This window comes from Habropoda laboriosa, unplaced genomic scaffold (genome assembly GCF_001263275.1).
Source record: "Habropoda laboriosa isolate 0110345459 unplaced genomic scaffold, ASM126327v1 scaffold42, whole genome shotgun sequence".
Taxonomy (NCBI): domain Eukaryota; kingdom Metazoa; phylum Arthropoda; class Insecta; order Hymenoptera; family Apidae; genus Habropoda; species Habropoda laboriosa.
Window position 1 is genome coordinate 103,166 of NW_017100181.1, and position 19,963 is coordinate 123,128.

General features: G+C 36.9%; 1 protein-coding gene across 4 annotated transcripts in view; it reads right to left on the reverse strand.

Moving 5' to 3' along the window:
- LOC108579054 (guanine nucleotide-binding protein G(q) subunit alpha) overlaps positions 1–18,446 on the reverse strand; it is a 49,840-nt gene extending 31,394 nt beyond the window's left edge. For 3 of the 4 annotated variants that reach the window (XM_017942484.1, XM_017942487.1, XM_017942485.1), the window contains exon 1: positions 18,284–18,401. In XM_017942484.1, the coding sequence (XP_017797973.1) occupies positions 18,284–18,401 (118 nt within the window). Of the gene's footprint in view, positions 1–18,283 lie in introns of all 4 variants that reach the window. The other variant, XM_017942483.1, reaches the window with a different exon arrangement.
- Between the last annotated feature and the right edge of the window lie 1,517 nt (positions 18,447–19,963).

Consider the following 19,963-nt stretch of genomic DNA (forward strand, 5'->3'; position numbering starts at 1 on the left):
ATAGCCAAAGACCGGTAAAACATTCAAAAGAATCCTGACAAAAGTCAAACGAGTTCTAATTATTACATATGATCAGCTTATTGACTGTAAAATTGTGCATAATTGTAATAACGAAGTATCCAATTTATAAAAATTACGGGTCTCATTGCTCGCATACCTACAAAATTTCCAATAAACATCGGTAATTCTTGCAACCCCTTAACACTCCAATAGATTAAAACTAAAGGAAGGATTGAATAGATTGTTCGTAGAAACTTAGTACATCCTTTGTTCGTTGTTCTTCTTCGTCAACGAAGGAAATACCGATGTTTAACCCTCGAAGAGCGGACGGTGCGATAGTCGCACGCACGGCAGATGCCGGGTCAAATATGACCCAATACTAAAATCTGTTTCGTACGCAAATGAAACCATATTTTTTTATTATCTAGGTATTATATTATTTAAAATTATACAAATATATTATGATTACAAAGACAAATATATTTGTAATATAAGGAAAGGAGAGTCGTGACTTTGTTTCAAATGCCGGTTGAAGGAAGAGACATCTAAAAGTCGGGTCAACGGTGACCCGATATCCGCCGTGAGAAGGATTACGTAAAATTTCTATTTTCGAAATAACAAGAAACAAACGACTTTTCTAATTTTCAAGTGACGGTCATTTGAACGACAGTGCATTCTGTAGACAGTTAGGAGGCCGAAACTCACGCATGACTTGGCTGCGAAGTGATAATACAGATTGCAAGCTTGCATAAAAAGTTGAACGTGTAGTCGAATACAGTGGACGCTGAAACCTTCAGAAAAATAAAAATCAGATTGGTTTCATTTATTATTTTCAACTTCAGGCTTCGATTGACCTTCGACTTTTCATCAACTACCTTATTATCAAACTTTTGGAAAAATTTCTTTCACACGAGTGTACATTTAATAACATTACCGCGTGTGTTCAAGGGGTTAGATCACTTCTGAGATCTGAAAAAATCGAATTTCCTGTTTCTGCTTAAATTCATAGTTTGTACATTTAAAAATATAATTTTAATAATTTTAACGCACATTTGATGGAATTTTTACCATCAGATGCAATGATAAATTATAAATTATAAACGACAGTAAACTATTTTTTGTACACATTAATACTGTACTTAATATGCTGAAATATTGAAATAAAAGAAAACTACACCATACCGTCTGCAAGTAGATAAACGAGCGCCGACTATAGCTTAAACGAAACAGCGAAAGTATATAACTCGAATCGCAAAGGGTTAATAAAAAATTTCGATGGTTTTATACCATTAGAGCCGATTTAACGAAGCGCGTTACCGTCAATCGGTAATCGAAACTTTAAACGCGTTTTTCTCAGAATAACATTTTTGAAGTCTGCATAACTTCTACAGTTATCGAATTCAACATGAAATTTTCACAAAATAATCTCTGTTAGGATTTTTGCAATACATTGAAACCTTTCTCTATAATTAACATTCTTACACCAAATTAAGGCAAAACTACGGTTCTTTCTTCATATATCCACCATTTCTACAAAACTCAATATTTTTTAAAAATCCTGTGTACTTCTTTTGGTTGGAAAAGTTTTGATATTTTGTTTCAAGTTAAATCGTGCGGCAAATAATGGTTCGGTGTTGCGTCGCTATTTTGTAAAGAAACTGAATGAAAAAATACTTTTAATGCCATAAATGGCATAATGCCTGAAAATGCCAATGTTAGGAATAACCCTTTAAGCACGCGTGAATCGTAGCGTATAAAGATGATTTTCAGTTTACTGTTGATTATTAATTTTAATGATAAATAATAAATGAAAGAAATCAATCAAGATATCACGTACGACTTCGTAACCTATGGATCCTCGTTCCTTTAAACGAAGTTAAACGGTCAAGCCGTCAAGTCGTTGTCAATTAAATGTCATATTACAACATCAATGAAGCCGGACACAATACCATTAACGACTAACCGACCTCACACGATTTACAATTAACTAATATCGCCTTAGACGATTCGAACTAACAAACTCAATTTTTCTTCATCTCTTGACCTCGTCCAACGAATTCAACGTTGTCCTTCTTTCAATGGAGAAACAGATTTGTCATTCGTTTATTACTTTCAAACGATTCAACCTACATACATGTGTCTTCGTAAACAAATAGGTACACTGATGTTTGGGTCTTACGTCGTCGCATTAGCCCAAAGAATCCAATTCTAATTGCCGATGTTATATGGAAAGAAAGAAGAAAAACAATAGGAAACATGTATATATCGATTTACGCAATTCCGCATTGAAATGGAACAAATATATGTGTAAACCTACACTCGGTGGAAAAAATCTTTAGCCTTGTTTATTTAGCGTTGTATAGTTTCAACAGTGTAGTTAGTAAACAAATAATATTTACGTTATTTTACTATTAGTAAGAATAAAGTAAAAGAGAAATGAGATGAAAAGCATTTCCGTTCAGTATCAAAAGAATTCAGTAAAATATCTATTGTACAATCAAGGCTCCAGAGGCAAATACAAGTCACTTCCTTGTTTACAAGTAGAACAGAAGTTACTCGAAATATTTTTCCCATAATGGAAAACATCTGTCTATATTTATATTTATTTGCTTAATTATTAACAAATGAATGTAGATAAATTTTCTTTGTAGTAATAGTTAATGTTACGTTTCTAAATAAAATAACGTAAATATTACTTATTTACTACTTTCTCTGTTGAAATTGTGTAACGCAAAATAAATTCTAATGAGATGTACGGAGACGTTTTTAACTGAATGTACATATAATGGTACGCATACGTAGTGATATCAGTAATTACACCTAATTTAACTTCATTCGCATCGTATTGATGTAAATATTTCGCAAATTGTTCTGAATTTAGAAATTCTTCAAGTTGTATTTAAATTTGCAATATGAAACTACACTAAAGAGCACGCTAAAAATGATTTCACTTACATGTATGTAGAATTAAAAATTTTCAATTTTCAAATATCGAGACTAAACTATCTCCTGAACTAGTAGTTTTTCGACATAAACACCTTAATAATTTTTTATAGGAAATAGAGAGCTGCGTCGACTGGTGCAGTAAAAATTATATGACTCCATTTGAGAAAACATCCTTCGTATGACCTCTACGTGTCTATCTACAGAAAAACTAATTACACCTCGGAACTATTCAATTTCTGTCTGAACCATTTTTTCATACAGCGGGTAGTTTACGAGTATGTAATTCGCAATTATAGATTCAAACTGGACACCCTGTATACAAGGTGTTGCCTCTAACGCGACGCACGATTTTTCACCCACTTGCAGCCGTCTGACAAAAAAAAGTTTAGAACAAAAGTTGCAGGGTATGGAGTGTACAATAGATATCAGTAAAAAAAATTTCGAAAACGGTTTGTTTTCATGGCGAAATCGAGGTCGCCTTGGATTTTACAAATAGGAACACAGATTTCTTTTTTTACCATTTTTTTGTAGACATCGAGACGAATTCAAAACACAGATTACATGATATTTTTACTAACATATTATTCGATTTACAGTAGTGGAAATGTGAAATATTTAGCTTTTCTTTCCTTTAGTCAAATACGACGATAAGCTATATACTTCACATTTCCACTACTGTAAATCGAATTTGCAGCAAAATATTAGCACAAAACACCTACTTACTTTTATAACGTAAATCTTTTCTATGGAAAGATCGATGTAACATAAATTCGATTTATTTAAATTTTTGACTTAGACCACATTCATAACCACCGGCACATATAGTCAACCCTCTTATAACACGGTGCAAAACTTGGAATCATCCTTTGACACAATAATCCTTTAAATGGTTTCCATGTAGCACGGCTTCGTAAACCTGGGCAACTCTCACATAGCACGAATGTTTCAAGTATACACTGTTTCGTTTAAAAAAAATGTATCTGATCCTCGCCAGTTCTCGAGCACACGCACTCATACACAAAGAAATACACACACACACACTTCGCCCATACATGTAAAGAAACAGTGATGATGAAAATTAATAAAGTTATTTGCTTTCTAATAAGCGCTTATTGTTGTTGTAATTTGTATTTTTTACATTTATAAAAATTCTGAATAACTGTCTATCTTATCTTTGATTCCATGTACGAACTCTTAAAATCGTAAAAAAGAACCCAAAATAAATCCTTTGGGTTTGTAACAAGGAAACTTCGGTAACCCGAGAATTCCGATTTTGTTTAAATTTTGCAGGTTTGTAGGGGCACCTCGAGAGAAGTATCGGGCAATTTCTTTTCTGGCCCTTTTTCGGTTCTTCGGGGTGAAAACGGCCCTTGAACGAAGATACCTAAGTGTTACCTTACTTCTCTGTATAACTTTAAAACTATCGCAGATTGTAAGTTTCGTTCAACGCGTTTCAAACAGTACGGCATTCCGAGAGCACGATTTCGATATAACACGGAATAAATCACCCTGATTTGCATTCGTTCTAAGTTTCGCTTAAGGGGGTCTGTCTTCTAGTGTGACGGCCGTTTTTTTTAGGCCTTCTTCGCTAATTTATTACAGAAGTACGGTAACAGTTATTAACATGAGCTTTATTCCTGTGTATTTACTTGTCCTCGAAGAATCATTACAAATTTTCGTTGTTGAAAAATAATTAAATATTGCTGCTGTGGAACACGTCAAACATGAGCATGAAAGAAAAAAAGTAGGTCCATGGCTGCCATGATTTGAGCTGTTCTGCTTATCAGAAATAAAAAAATCCAATTGATTCTTATTTAGTATGTGTGTCGCTATGGTCGGTAGTAGAATAAAAGAAAAATATTGAAAATTCAAAAAATGACGGCACTTTGAATATGAAGTATCGATTTTTTCGACTTCTTTTCGTCTTTCAGAGGCTCGAAAAATCAGAAAAATATATATTTTGGCATAATTCTACTACCGACCATAGCCACACATGTTCTGAAGATACGTGCAAAATTTGAGCTCGATTGTTTCAGTAGTTTTTGCCAGATCGTGGCAACCATTTCAGAAAACGTGGTTCCGAGAAAAACGCGTTTAAAGTTTTCAGTGCCATTTAGATTCTCCCTTGATGTGTCACACTAAACGAGCTATAACTTCGTTACTTTATTGAATACAACTATAAAACTTGAGGAGTACATTCTTAAAGAGTTGTACTTTCACTTTCGATACATGCAGAAAAATCAAAATCGGATTTTTTTGAAACCGTCACACTAGAAGACCCCCTTAACACGGTTTCGATACAGCACGGAATGAATAAACCGTGTTATAGGAGGTTTGACCGTATTAGATATGACTAGAGTATTGGTATAAGTATTGACTTTATTTACGAATATGTCAATATATTTCATTGTTACATAGAATCAACGTAAAAGTATATAAAATAATGAATTACATTTTCAAGGAAAATTTGCCTTCATATCCGTATCCTTCATTCGATTAGAGTTTTAAACAATATACAAACTTTCAATTTTATCAATAGCGCCCCTCTTATTTAAAGCCTTACACGTCGATTTACCAATATACTAAAATTACGAATAATTTACAAAAATATCTTTCTGACACTTGTGCAAAGCAAAACGACGTAGTTTAATCCACAAAATTATTTTTAGGATTAAATTCGGAAGAAATAGAGTAAAAATTGAAATAATTATCACACGAATACAATATAGAAAGGAAGAATGAAAAAAAGGTGTTTCTTTAGCAACACTGATATGTCTAAAATAAAAAAAAAAAATAAAATATTGCTATGTCAGCGTATGTTATAAATGGAATTAATGTTGCTTCTACTAAAATATTTCGCATAATTTCGAAATTCTTCAAGATAGTCACGTAGTTAAAAGAACCCGTAAATTTTCGGAAGATTCGATAAATTTTATTCGAAGGAAATTCGGGTTTAAAAGGAGAGTACGTTGAGCCAGAAGGACCAGCGTCGTTTTCCTTCATCGGGATTGATAGAATGTTTAAAAAAACGTTAGATAAAAGTTCATTCACTAGTCGATCGATTTCAGTTATGAGGAAACGAAATGCACGAAGGTTAAATGTGATCATCACTGAAAAGATTTCTAATTCGACACGTTTCCGGTGCCCTCGTTGCCGTACACCAGCTATACAGCTGTGCTAAAATTAATTTCGTCGAAAGAAGAAAAAGATTAAGATCGACGAAAGAAGAAGTAGAAGAATTCGCAGCCGATCGGCAAACATTGCGTCCACGAAAATAGCACGATGCCTTACGTTCGTACACGAAATCTCTTATTCTTATTTATCTGTCTACTGTTAAATTATTTATTAATTTCATTTACGAATATAACCCGTCTTCGTTCGACCAATCGATACATGAACCAATTGTTCTTTTAACAATTTGATCGATTCAATCATGCACGTTTCTGTGTTTCCAAAACGTTCGAGGTTGGATTGGAACTCTCTGTGACTACGTATCGTCCCCCTTACGCCAATATCATAAACGTGCGACTCGAGAAATTATAGAAATTCACAATTAAACGTGAAATGTAATCAGAGAATTCTCGAGATCAAATTTTCAAAGATTTTTTTACAGGTTACTAGTCTCTCCTTCAAACTTATACTCAACCAAACAAACAAATTTTTTTATTGTTTCCTCCTCCTTTAATTACATTCAGCCTACCTTAGTGAAAAAGTGAAAAGTTATTTGCATATTCATGGCTTTGGTACAAAAAAGACGATATAACGTGCTAGTAAAACTTGTAATCTTTTTTAAGTGATGATCCGATGTACTCGAATGATGTAGATAAACGAGACCAGGTAGTAGATGTGAAATTATACAAAAAAAAAAAAAAAATGAATACAAATTAGTGTACCACATCCAAGAAAAATTATTCAGTTCGGAATCTCGTAATACAACGAGCACGTACATTTGTGTTGATGTATGGCACTAACTGTGGCGAAGATATGTAATTTGAATCGTGTAACACTTTTTGTGCGTATATAACGGGTGTCCTAATACTTATGATCAGCAGTGTATATACCAGGAAAGATGTGTACTGTACATACTGATACACGAATGGTTGTTGGCAATTTTTTTAATTCTTTCGTTACCGTGGACGATGATTGGTATCTATTATTACGCACGCATCGCAAGACAAGATAACATTTATCAAGATTTTTTTATCGCTGCTTTTATTCTCAGATCACATGTTTCTAGGAGAAAGAACTATTTCTCAGTATCTACAACGATTTGTCACGTACCAGTTTTTGAATTGCCTTTTGTCGGCAACCGCCGCGATCATTTTTCGTATCATTAGGTCTTTACCCCTTCCGCGACGAATGGCCACAGTGGCTGCCCGCGAGCTTGTGTACGCATTGCCGCTCACAGAACTGTTGTTAAATGTAGATTTAAATAAAATTCAATAGAAATATTTAATTTTATTTATGATCGAAATATAGGAATGTTTTATTTTTTAAGGCAGAATGTGTTAGGTGTAGAAATGAATTCTTTTCGACCGGATTCGCATAATTGATTCAAAGCCATCGAGTATCATTGGCAACGGAACGCGCAAGCTGCCAGAAAAGTGGCAAAAGGTCAACAACAATAACGGAAATTATTTTGACGATTGACCTGTTTTCATACTTTTTAAATAAAACTTCGATCGCACCTAAAAGTCGGAAAGAATTTATTTCTACACCTGATGTAGAAATTGTTGCGTCCCGAACACCGAAATTCTGAACGAAGAATTTCACGAGGTCGTAAAGCCCGCTTACACTGTTTCACGTCGGTATTGTAGGACGCTGATTACCGGCAAATGAATCGCGAGTAATCTATTTGAAATGGACTCTTGTTTGAGTCGGAATTTGTATATTTGTCGTGACTCTCGGGCGAGTCCTTGAAAGGTTGGAGTGATGTGAAACTGATTGGTGCTTTGTGTAATGCTTTTGGTACTTATTGTCTCGATGGTGTGTTGGAGTTTATATGAAATGCTGTTTGTTTCTTATTGGCTATTAGCGTGTGGAAGTGGAAATGTGTCGCTTGTGTCCGATTTGTGTCCTGGTGTGGTTCCTTCTGGGGGACCGAATTTGTTATTAACATTTTCAATCCCCAAGAAGGTGTCCTTTATGATTGGAAAGTTTCTTTCGTCTTTGTCGTCGTTGAGTGTTTTATGGAAACAGTGTAATTGCCTAGTAGTGGCGCTAGTATCGTCCGGGGGAAGGTCTATGGCGGGCCGATGAGCGTTCGACACCTCAGTCTGGCAGCCAAATGTGACTAAGATGTTTTATGACGATAATCAGCGGCGACCTTCGAAAAATCGATTGGCGAACGAAACTTAATCGACGCCCATCAAGTTCAAAGACTTGAATTCGTATTCGTGAAATTCATTTTTTTCTTCTTACCCATCAATTTATAACGTCTTGCATAAGAATCAGTAAGCGCAAACTTTCCCATATTCTACTTTACGACGAAGGTCACGCATTAGATACAGCGATATGTTCATATAGGCGGCACGGAAGCGACCGCAATCTTTAATGTCACTACTTCCGGACCCGCGTATATAAGCGTGCTAACAATATTCAATTTTTAATTATTGTTTCGATACTTATAGAGGATAATTATGGAGGATGTATAATTGTGTTTGCAAGTTTAACGCTTGACGAAATTTTAAAAGAGGTCAATTTCACTGATATTACGTATGCAAATTATTTTTGCTCAAATACAATCGAAAATTTCATATTTCCAACTGTATTATTCTCAGGAATCCTTTGAAATGCTCAATATAGTAAGGAAAAGCGATATTTTATTGGACATTACTACGAAAAAATTTGCTTCCGTTTTCATTAAAAAATTTGCACAAGTAAACAGACGAAAGATTTCCTATAAAAATGACTTCATTGTAAAATTGTTTTTACATACCAGATATATTTTTTGTTGCCTATAAAACGCTAGCATAATTATGCTGGTTCGTAAAGGAATATTGAAAATCCACAATTTCTCCCTTAGTAATTATTATTATTCCTGTTAAAGATGTATAATTTCAAATTTAATCAATTATCGTGTTGAATGTGTTTCAATTTAAATAAGTTTCAAAATGCTCATAAATTTGAATCTGTTGCTGATACTGAATCGAATTAGTTTTAAAAATAGGTACATACATATGTCAATGAATTATTCATAAGTGATTTATTTTTGGACTATTTATGCCATGTAAAACCTATTTCACTTTGTTAGGTCAAAATTGAAGAGACCGGTAAAAGCGTCATACATCACTAACCAATGTAACAAGATTTTCGAGAATAATCTCTATATAATAGAGAATAATGAAATAAGAGACAAAGAGGAAATTACGATAAGCTAGAATAAATGTGTACCACTTAATTAAAAGAAAAAAAAATGAACCAACAAGTGTGGTTTTAAACTATATTTTCATAACTAGAGAAAAAAAAACAGAATATTTGTTAAGTTGGAAAGTATATCACTTCAGTAACTAAAATAAATCAATAATTCAAATTTAAAAGAAGAAAAGATATTACCAGATTCTCGTAATTACGCAACATTTATAATATATGGAACTTTCGTAATCATTTCTTCACATCATCTTGAATTTACGGTACTTCGTTATTTATTCCAGTATAGTAGACGTATCGAAGTATTGTTTATAGAACCAATTAAAGGACAAGGAAAGTCGACGATCGTTCGTAATAGAGTAAGAAAATCATCTTTCGAGGCATTTTTAACCCTCGGTAGGCAATCTGGGTCTTTGATGACCCAAGCGAAATTTCACTCCTGTATTTCTTTCAAACAAATTTACATTTTTATTGAAGATAGTTTTAAACACTTGACTTAACGAACAAGTTTATATGTACGATGTAGTTTAGACTTCGATAAGTACTCCAGAATTTTTTCAGATTTTTTGAAAGCTTGAAACAGTTAAAAAATTAGACTTGGACACAAACGAGCCGGTTGACCCACGGAGTGTGAAAAAATATGTTTACCTACGGAGGATTAAGATGTTATTTTTACCATATTTCATTGGAATTGTCCGTTGAAAACGTTTTTATTCAGACTAAATTCTTAAAACTTGAACAGTACAGAACTGTACCGAGTTAAGTTAGCTTTTACCGAAGTTCCCGTATCTTCAACCTGTTAACTGAGGAAGACGAGTTAATGTCGTCATTGGTTCACAAATAACTAGAACACAATAGTTCATTTATTGAGGGATTATTAAATTTGAATTGTACTGTTATGCCTGTGTTAAATGTAAAATACATTTGCAAGAATCAAAATGAAGCAACTGGTTATAATTTTTACTCATTTTTAACTGTAAACTAGAGAGATTTAATTTCTGTTTCAGAAGTGAACCTAACCTAACCTTAGTGCGTTCCTTTGTTCGGCTATACGCTTAAGGTATTTGGGTCAAAAAAGACCCAAAGACAGGGTTATCAGGTTAACCCTTTGCGATCGGTACATTTCTCTGATGGGACTACCAGCTAGTCGGAGCAAATTTACATTTTTCTTTTTATGTATAAGGATATTGAAAAACAGAATATTTTGAAACTGATACATTTCGTTTAATACATACTAGTTATAGTGCATAAAAATAAAACGTTTTAATTTTTGTAATTTTCCAAAGTACGATACTTGACAAAACAAAGATCATGCCGCCATAGCGGCGACACCGATTTCTAGAACAAAACTGAAATGCCGCCACTATGGCGGCACCGATCGCAAAGGGTTAATAGTTAATTTTTGACGCCTTCGTTTAATTTAGTCAGTCGCCATTTAATAGTAACTTATATATTTTATGTCAGCAGGGAATTAGAGGAATCATAGTTATCAGGTTAAAACAACGTCAATGGTAAAACTATACGCGTCTACAAAGTGAAAAAAGTATTAATAGGCGATTAAAATCGAAACATCCGTTGATTTACACTTCGAACAGAGAGAAGTTAAAGAGGGAATCATCTTTTGCTAAAGGTCTCGCATGGTACCAAGCCGCAGACTAAAATATCATTCGCTTGTACATTGGCCAATAATTCAAACCCGCTGTAATCGCAAACTATTATCCCGGTTGCGTCACAAGCCGCCGATACTTTCCCTGAAATTAATGCATTCGATATTGGTAAAATGATTTTGGGGAAACACGGTGGCCAACGCCGAATTCGCGATAAATCGCGCGCGGATTGGCCAAGTTCGTGGCCGCTGGATCGGTGTCGAGCGTGTAATGTTCACACAAGGAATCCTCGTATGGCGGCACTATTATAGTGATATCGCTTCGTCGAAGGTTAAGAACTTAATCGGTGCACAATGAATAGAGTTATGAGAGAATATGACCGGGAAAATTATTCCACGCTCGCTACGCTACTCACGTCCTCGGGCCGGAAGAACAGAGTTCGAATTAATGCTTGAAACTTATTCTTACACTTACTCCGAACCGCAACTCTAGAAATACAAACGATCGTAAGTAAAACCGACCGACATTCCGATCTACTAAGTAATATGCTTTGTTTACGGAATCCGTGTTCGTGTTATACGCTAATTTCTGTCCAGGTCGAACACCTTTTTCAAAAAGGACGACCAAACGAATTTTCTACTTAAAAAAAAACATTTTTCTACGTCATGTAGCCGAATGATTCGAAATTTATCGTTATTTTTCCTACACTATGAAATCTCCGCTTGGAAAATCAATTCTTCCGTTTCCTCTCTTCGTTCTACGAACGATTCTGTCGACTTCCATCGAAAAGCATCGGTTTCTGTTTGATAGATGAAATGAATTAAATTGAAGGACAGAACTGTATACTATTCTGACTGTGATTTATGTTAGAACTATCTTTTTCGTGTTGCGTCTGCGTACAGGAATTCATGCGAACCTTTGAATACATTATGGCACTTTCCTTCTGCAGAAATGGAAAATTTTGATATTTCTTAACGATGATTATCGAAAAAGTGTATTTGAGATTAAAACACTTGCGATAAAAGTTACGGTTGAAGTTTTATGGTCTGCCTTAAAAATAGCGTTAAACGAAGGAATTCGGTTTGAATAATAACGATTTCAATGGACAATCCATTGATATTTTAAAATATGGTAAAAGTATCTAACATCTTAAAAATGCCTTGAAAAATTATATTCTTATTCTATTAGGAACGGTCATCTTCTTTCCATTTCCTTTAATCGTTACGGTAATAATATTTTGTAAAAGTACAATTCAAGATATATGTGTACATCCAATGTTACAAAAAATGTTTCTGAAGTCAGAGTAACCCTTTGAGTGTTCAAGTGTTGTAAAAAGTTCAGATAGGATATAACATTATAAATATCAGGAACTGAGTGCATTCATAATTCGTAGAAATGATTAAAAATGAGATAAGAAAAAATAAAAACATATTTCCATATTATTCGCAAGTAATTTAAGTCATAAAAAAAGTTTACACTTTTTTACCATATGTTGGTAAACACTCAAACGACTAATTGGTACTGATGATCAGTTGATAAAAAAGAAATATAAAAAAGATAATTCAATCACAAAAGGATGAAAGTACACAATCTTTGTGATAGATTATATTCAGCATTAAAAACCTGGTGGTGCATTAACCCTTTGCAGCCTAATTTAATTAAATTCTTCAAGAAGGGGGAAATGTTACAGTGTGGCCATTTGTAAAAATGTTTATTTTACTATGGACAGAAATACAGGATATAAATGCAAAAATAGTACATGATAACAAATGAAATTAGGGCTAATAAAATTTTCCTAGTACAAGAAAGAATACTCCGATTCGAACGATAAGAAAAAGAAATAAATTGATAAAAAAAAATTTTTGCACCATTTGTCTATAAGACTGAATACGATTTCAGTATTTCTATTGGCCTGACTTTCGATACCAATTTAAAAAAAAAATCCAGATAAGATATATCAAGGAATATCATGGTAACTTTATCACAAGGATATCTAAAAAAGAAAGATATCAATTGTTTCTAAATAATTGGCAAATAATTGTGTGTACTGTATTGTTAAAAGCTAGTACCTATTGTATCCAAAGGGTTTCACTTCAAATCGATTTCAAAATCAATGGAACTACAATCAAAATCAATTTCTATTGCAGTTATGACAGTAAAATGGGCTAATATATCCTTGTTACGCAATTCACTTATATAGCATACAGAAGCTTTTCAAAATAGAATCCAATTAAGCAAATGTTTTTTTAATTAATGTAGACAATATGTATATTTATATATGAGCCAATTAGAAGCCAAAGTGACTAACTCGATCGAACAAAATTTATCAAATTCGTTTTATTTATGAGAAGTTAAGCATCGATCATGTACTTTGCTGCTAAAAGTGGAAAAACCTGCAAAAAATGGAGCTAACTAATTTCGCATCTGAATGACTCATGTAACACTACAAATGATTTATTTTTTTATCAGCCCAAAAAATGAAGCTACTCTATTCACGAAAATTCCCAATAAACAGCTGTTTTGCAATAACAGGGCCACAAATTTCAGCTAAATTCCGAGCATCGTTTCCTTTTAACACATACAACTCGAGGTGACCCACCGGTGGGTCGCAAGCTGAACTTCTGCCAAACAGCGTGACCCACCGGTGGGTCAGAGTTGAACGTGGTAAATTCTTTCCCTTCTGGTATATTTAGATAAAACTACGTGAAGAATTTCAAAATTGGAATCGTTAATGGAAAATAAATTGATGTAATTATTTTTTTGTTCGTAATCATTTCTGTAATTTAAGTAAGGAACCAGAAATCCGTCACAGTTCTAGTGTCAAAGCTTTCTAACCTAATTCGTAAGAATATAAATGAACGGAAATTTAATAAAATGTAGATCATAGAGGTGGAAACTTAATGACAGTGCCCTATAATGGTATCTGTTTTTGGAAGCGTTCGAAAAATGAACACGTTGAGGTGCCGCGTGGGCCATCGGTGGACCACGTTGGACTTTCCGCTCAGGCCATTTGGTAATTTCTTATACGAAGAAAGATTATCGTGAAATGTTTCATAATATCAATTAAGCCACTCAGAAGCCAAAACGATCAACTCCACTTTTTTGATATTTTTCCAAATTTAGTATCAAAGCACATGCATGGCGCTTAATTTCTCATAAATAAAACAAATTTAATAAATGTTATTTCATCGTACAGTGGGTTATCAATTATGCGTTTTCAATTCTCTAGGTGACGTATTGCTATTGATAAATAACATATATGACGAATAACGTGGGTCACCGGTGGCCCACGCGGCCTGAATGCAAAGTCACGTAATATGTGAAACATATATTTTGGAAAAAGTATAGTTCAATTTTTTCTATTCGTTAAAATATACATTTATCGTGGATAAAAAAAAATGGGAAAAATATTAAACGCCTGCGAGATAATTATTAGGTCATCCTACAAGTTCGTGCCGAAAGTGAAAAATATTTCAATGAAAATCCAAGGAAATGCTGCAACGATGACATAATAATCTTACCAAAAAAAAAAAAAGATTAGAAAAAGTTGTGGAATGAGAAGATGCTGGCGTATTTTTTTTTGTTTTAATCAAATTTAAAGGTTGGTTGAAAATATTGATCTAAATTATAAAATTCGACACGAAGCTATGGGATGACATAATACATGCCGACCGATCAGCAGGCCTCGAGTTGAATGTGTTAATTGTGCCTATTACGTTAAGAAAAGGTATACACTCTGTCGCAGTTACCCTCTGGAAATGACGAAACGTTGCATTAGGCAACAGGCGACTGCCACACAAACACAATCGGGAACGTGTCGTTAATGAGCAATTGGGAATTATTTCAAGGTTTCATAATACTAAATCCCGCTTCTTCCGTAATATTTGTCCCGACACATTAATGAATCAATTCTCATGTAAAAGTGTACATCGCTAACGGAACACGCATACGCTGAACGGTAGACGCGAGTAGTAAACACGAATCGAAATGAAAACTACGATCGATGATTGAAAATGAATCGACGGAGTTTCCGCTTTGCCAACACGACAGGTTGGTTGCTGCGTTTCGGCCGAGTAGTAAACACGAATCGAAATGAAAACTACGATCGATCATTGAAAATGAATCGACGGAGTTTCCGCTTTGCCAACACGACAGGTTGGTTGCTGCGTTTCGGCGATTCCGAAGTTCATCGGCACGGGAAAAGGTCGCTACGTGTGTCGTAAGGAAGCGTGACTAACGGTAACTGGCTAATCGATGAATCCCTCGAATTTCACCAAAGCTCTGCGCCCGCTCGTTACACGCGGCTAGCAATTCAATTAAACTGACGGCCAGTAACGACGCCGAATTGTTAAATCTTCGTTGAACTTCACACTGGGTTCACCGTGATATCTTACAGCATCTTCTAACGTTTTCAACAGCACTTTGACCCGTGTCTTTTCTCTAGAACGAACCACTTTATCGTGTCTGCCGGCGAGCATATCGCGACTTTTGGCCGGAATACAAGACACAGAGCCTCGCGGAAACAAAGAAAGGAGAGACGGGTTCCGAAATAAACGTTAAGACAAATAGTAGCGTGTTGAACGTTACGGAAACACGCGTCGTAGCGGGTAATCCGGTATCGATAGCTCGGCTGAGAACATCGCCGCTTTACGCACCGCGAAATTATCACAGCTATTTTCTAGGTCATTATCTCGGGGAAACGTGGAATTAGATAAAACCGTGTGCTCACACACATCAGCACAAAGGCATACGAGAGTTAGCTGTGTACACAATGAAGCAATCGCAGCGCCGATCGTTCCGCGTGATATCACTTACGAATGAGTAATGTCGCGAGGAAAACCGCGCGCGTTCTAATTGCCGTTAATACCAGCGTAGTGGACGATATTTTTTAGGTTATGGTAAAGCGATTCGTCGAAAGCGAGTTTAGCTTTTGACACATTCGCAAAAACAACTGAAAAGAGAGAAAAGGACAAGAAAATGAGAGAGAGAGAGAGAGAGAGAAAAGGTAACAACAACAACACAGGGAGGGAGGGAGACAATGAAAAAAACTGGGCTTCGGGGCGAGATTCGCATGAAAGAGCAGCAGGATTCCCCGGGCCGCTTGTACGCGCTGACACCCGATAAAAAACCGCTTCGAGCACATTTAACTCGGGTTTCATTTTGCGGAATAGCTAGGTAAATATGCACAGTAGCCTCGCGTGAATTATAAAGTCACAAAGGCATGAAAGTCTCGAGGAGACAATGCTCGGTAACGAGCAGCGACTTCTCAGATCATAAGCAAGGTGAGTTTCTCGGGGCGAGATGTATCGCGACAAAGGGATTTGAAACCGGCCGGCCGTAGATCGTGTTACCGATTCTATTATGTGTCATATTAAACACCCGAAGAGAGAAAAGTTTGAACGCACGGCTAATCTTACGCGGTCGATGATTATTTAAGGTTAGAATTCTGTACACGACCACCGCCAATCTTGAAAGGACCAAAGCTACCTTACACTGCTGGCTCGGTATAATTAAACGACCGGCGGAATTTTCGTAGCGAAAATATTTGGGAAATAATAAAACGTACAGAAATATACAAATATTTTTGCCTGAGGAATTAGTGCATGAGCATTTTTGAGTTTCGGTTTATCATTTGAGGAAAGAATAACTTTCTCTTAATTAGTGGCAATAACCTTCGATTATTTCCACAGCTACGCACAGTGAGTCAAATATGAAGAAAAGATACGACAATGTCGAGTATTTAATTTTCAATTAATTTAAAAATTGTAAAATAGAATGATTTTTATTCTTTTCTCTTCGTTCTATTTACCACCTTTTAAAACTTTTTATATATTTGATTTGTGACTTTTGCAGCACGTGATAGAATACTAAATCTAAATATCTCAAATTCTCCTCGTACTTCAATGTGTCACACTGAATCCTTGTAAAGATATTTGGACTTTATAAGAATTTTGCTCAATACAAAATTGTTAAGAATTAATAAACAATGTAAATTACGAAAAATACATCAAATTAATTCCAGTAAAATAGTTGAATGTACGTATTTAAACATTCATAAAAATACTTACAACCACCCAATAAATATTAATAGAAAGATATTTTTACATTGATACTTTATATTTTAGTATGCGTGTTTTGCGCAGACACAAGCCCTTTTCATCGCAATGTTTTTTACGGTGTAAATTTCACGTGAAACTTAAAGGTGGAAGATACGTTAAAAAATTTTAAACTCCTGATTGTTTCACCAGATTAATTAAGACTGGAATGATCGCATAATTAAAAATCGACACAATCACGTAGATGGATAAGATATACAAATACAGTAAAATCAGTATGAACCTCTCGATAATTATACTAATTTTAGAATCGACTCTACTCCTGTATATCGTGAAGCAATCGCTTACTGATAGCGTGGTTTACCGACAAGACACAGCACCAAATTAATTTACATTGCTGAGAAAAAAAAATGTTCTTATGATACACCGTTCCCACTAATCCTATAAGTCTCGTAAGATTTCCATAATGCCAAGTGAAACAAGAATGTTATAAAAATCATATCAGCGACAATTTCTCATCTGGGAAAATCGATTTGCTCAATCGACAGCCCACAAAGCAGCTATAATAATAAAACGGCTTTTAATATCTTGGCAATTTTCTAAAAACGTTCACGTCTCTTTACATGCCGCTGAGCTCGAGAAATCTGTGCGTGATCGTGAATAAGGATGAACGCGTGCAATGGCAGCAACGTTAAACAACACGAGATAACCTAAAAGGCTCGCAACGAAAGTTCGAAAGCGAGCGAAAAACAATAACAAAAGAAAAAGCGAAGCTTTGGAAAATTTCGGGAAATACGCAGGTGGGTGCTCGTATAATAGTTAACCGGCAGAAAAGCCGGAGAGTGTCGTGTAGCGACTATGGTCGAGAACTGTCAAGCGCACGCCGGCTAGACTAGGTCAGCTACACTCGTGCTGTCTGATCGGTTCGTCTTAGGTAGTAGAGAAACCCAGATCCAGCCGAGAGGTATAACACTTGCGAGAGACGATAAAATGAAACGAAGGAGCACGATTAAATGCGAACGTATCGATGGTGAAAAAAAGACGACACACCCGATAATTCGATCGCGACGGTACGCCAGCCAAGAGACGAAACGAGACAGAGAGAACGGAACGGAACGACATGGAATGGAATCGAATGGAATGGAACGGCACGGCTTAGCACGGCACGGTACGGCACGGCGTAGTTATCGTAGAAAAGAGAACGCACTGCCGAGCACTGAGAATATAGTGATACACAATCCGTACAACGTGAATGATAAAATGTATTACGAGAAAGGTTTTCTATAGATCAATGATTAAACTCACCCAAAAGTAGCAGCTTAAGTTCCCGCCTGGCATCTCGCTTGTCCTTTCGTAATTGCCGCTCGATCTCCTGATTGATTCGTTTCTGCTCCCTCGCCTCTTCCGACAGGCAGCACGCCATGGTTCAGGACGGCAAGATCCTCGACGGATAGAGGAGGAAGAGAGAAGAAAAATGAAAAGGAAGAGGAGGAGCAGGAGGAGGAGGAGGAGGTGGAGAAGGAGAAGGAGGAGGAGGGTGGAGGAGGGGGAGGTGGAGGAGGAGGGAGGGAGGAAGGGAGAGAGGGAACGAGTGATTTGCAGTGGTGGCGAGCGATTGCGGAGTGGCGAGGTTCGTCGTAGACAGCAGCGGGCTCGACGGCACGATATCGTCGTCGGGCCGATATTACCTGGCCACCGCGAACGAGCGACGACGTCTCGTCGCCGTCCTCGTGGTTTCCTTCTTTCCTTCCTTTCCACTCGCGCTGGTTAAACCAATGAAACTCTTCCCGATCGCCCGCACCACCACTATTGCCACTAGCACGATTCACTACCACTTGTCCACGGTGACGACGGCGATGACGGCAACGACGTGTACGCGGACAACGGCGTAGACGTAATCGTAGATTTGACGGATACTTTTCCGGGATCCCCGTATTCTCAATAACGTCGGCACACGCGGCGACAGAGCACTCCTGGTAGAGCTTGACGACGCCAGCGACACATCAACACATGTACGCACACGCACGAACCTCGGCCGGCAGCTTGTCTCTGCTCTCTTATTCTCTTCTCCTCTATTTTTTTTTCAAGCTTTCGTCTCGATTCCCTCTACCTTTATCCTTCTTCTTCGTTTCTTCCTCTCCTTTTCCCTTTCCTCGTTCTTTATTCACGCACGCACGTTCTGCGATGAAATGTGAAAGCACTCACGAGAGATGTCGAGGAAGCGGGGGAGACACGCGCGCACACGTTTAGCCTTTGTTCGTGGCGCGATTTCAACGATTCCGGCGATTTTGGTGATTCCGCTGAGAAAAGAATTTCGCGAGAGCGAGGTCCGTTGGATCGAGATTTAAAGAGTCCCGACTGTACTCCGTCGAATCTCGACCGTCGGTCCCTTGGTCCCTCGCTGTACCCGCGTACTACTCGCGAGAGAGCTCTCGTACGGCTCGTTCACTCGTTCACTCAGTCCCCGGCGCGGTTGGGTGTGGTAACCCACCGGCGCTCTATCTCCCCTCTCTCTCTCTCCTCTCTCTCTCACTCACTCTCTCTCCCTCTCACCCCCTCTCTATCTCGTTCTCCTACCCTTTCCCTCTTTTCGGCTCACACTCTCTTTCTCCTTCTTTCTTTCCCTCTCTTTCTCTCTTTCTATAGTACTCTTTCTGTACCGACACGCGACGAGATAGATTCACACTGAATATGCACCGTGTGTGCACACACGCAACCTATACGCGACGTATACCAAACGACGAACACGATTACGAGGACAACGTAGATAGAAACAACGAACCGGGGACGACAGAATAGAAGACGATGACGAGGTCGTCTGCTGTTATTACTGCTGCTGCACAAGCGCCCACACCTCGAGCGGAGCAACTCCTCCTGCGATTCGCGCCGCGCCCGCTCGGTACGCAGCCTTTTATCAACCCTCGGTCGCTCGAGAATCCTGTTAGACCAAACCAGATTGGCGAAGCCCCGACACGGTAGGTTGTC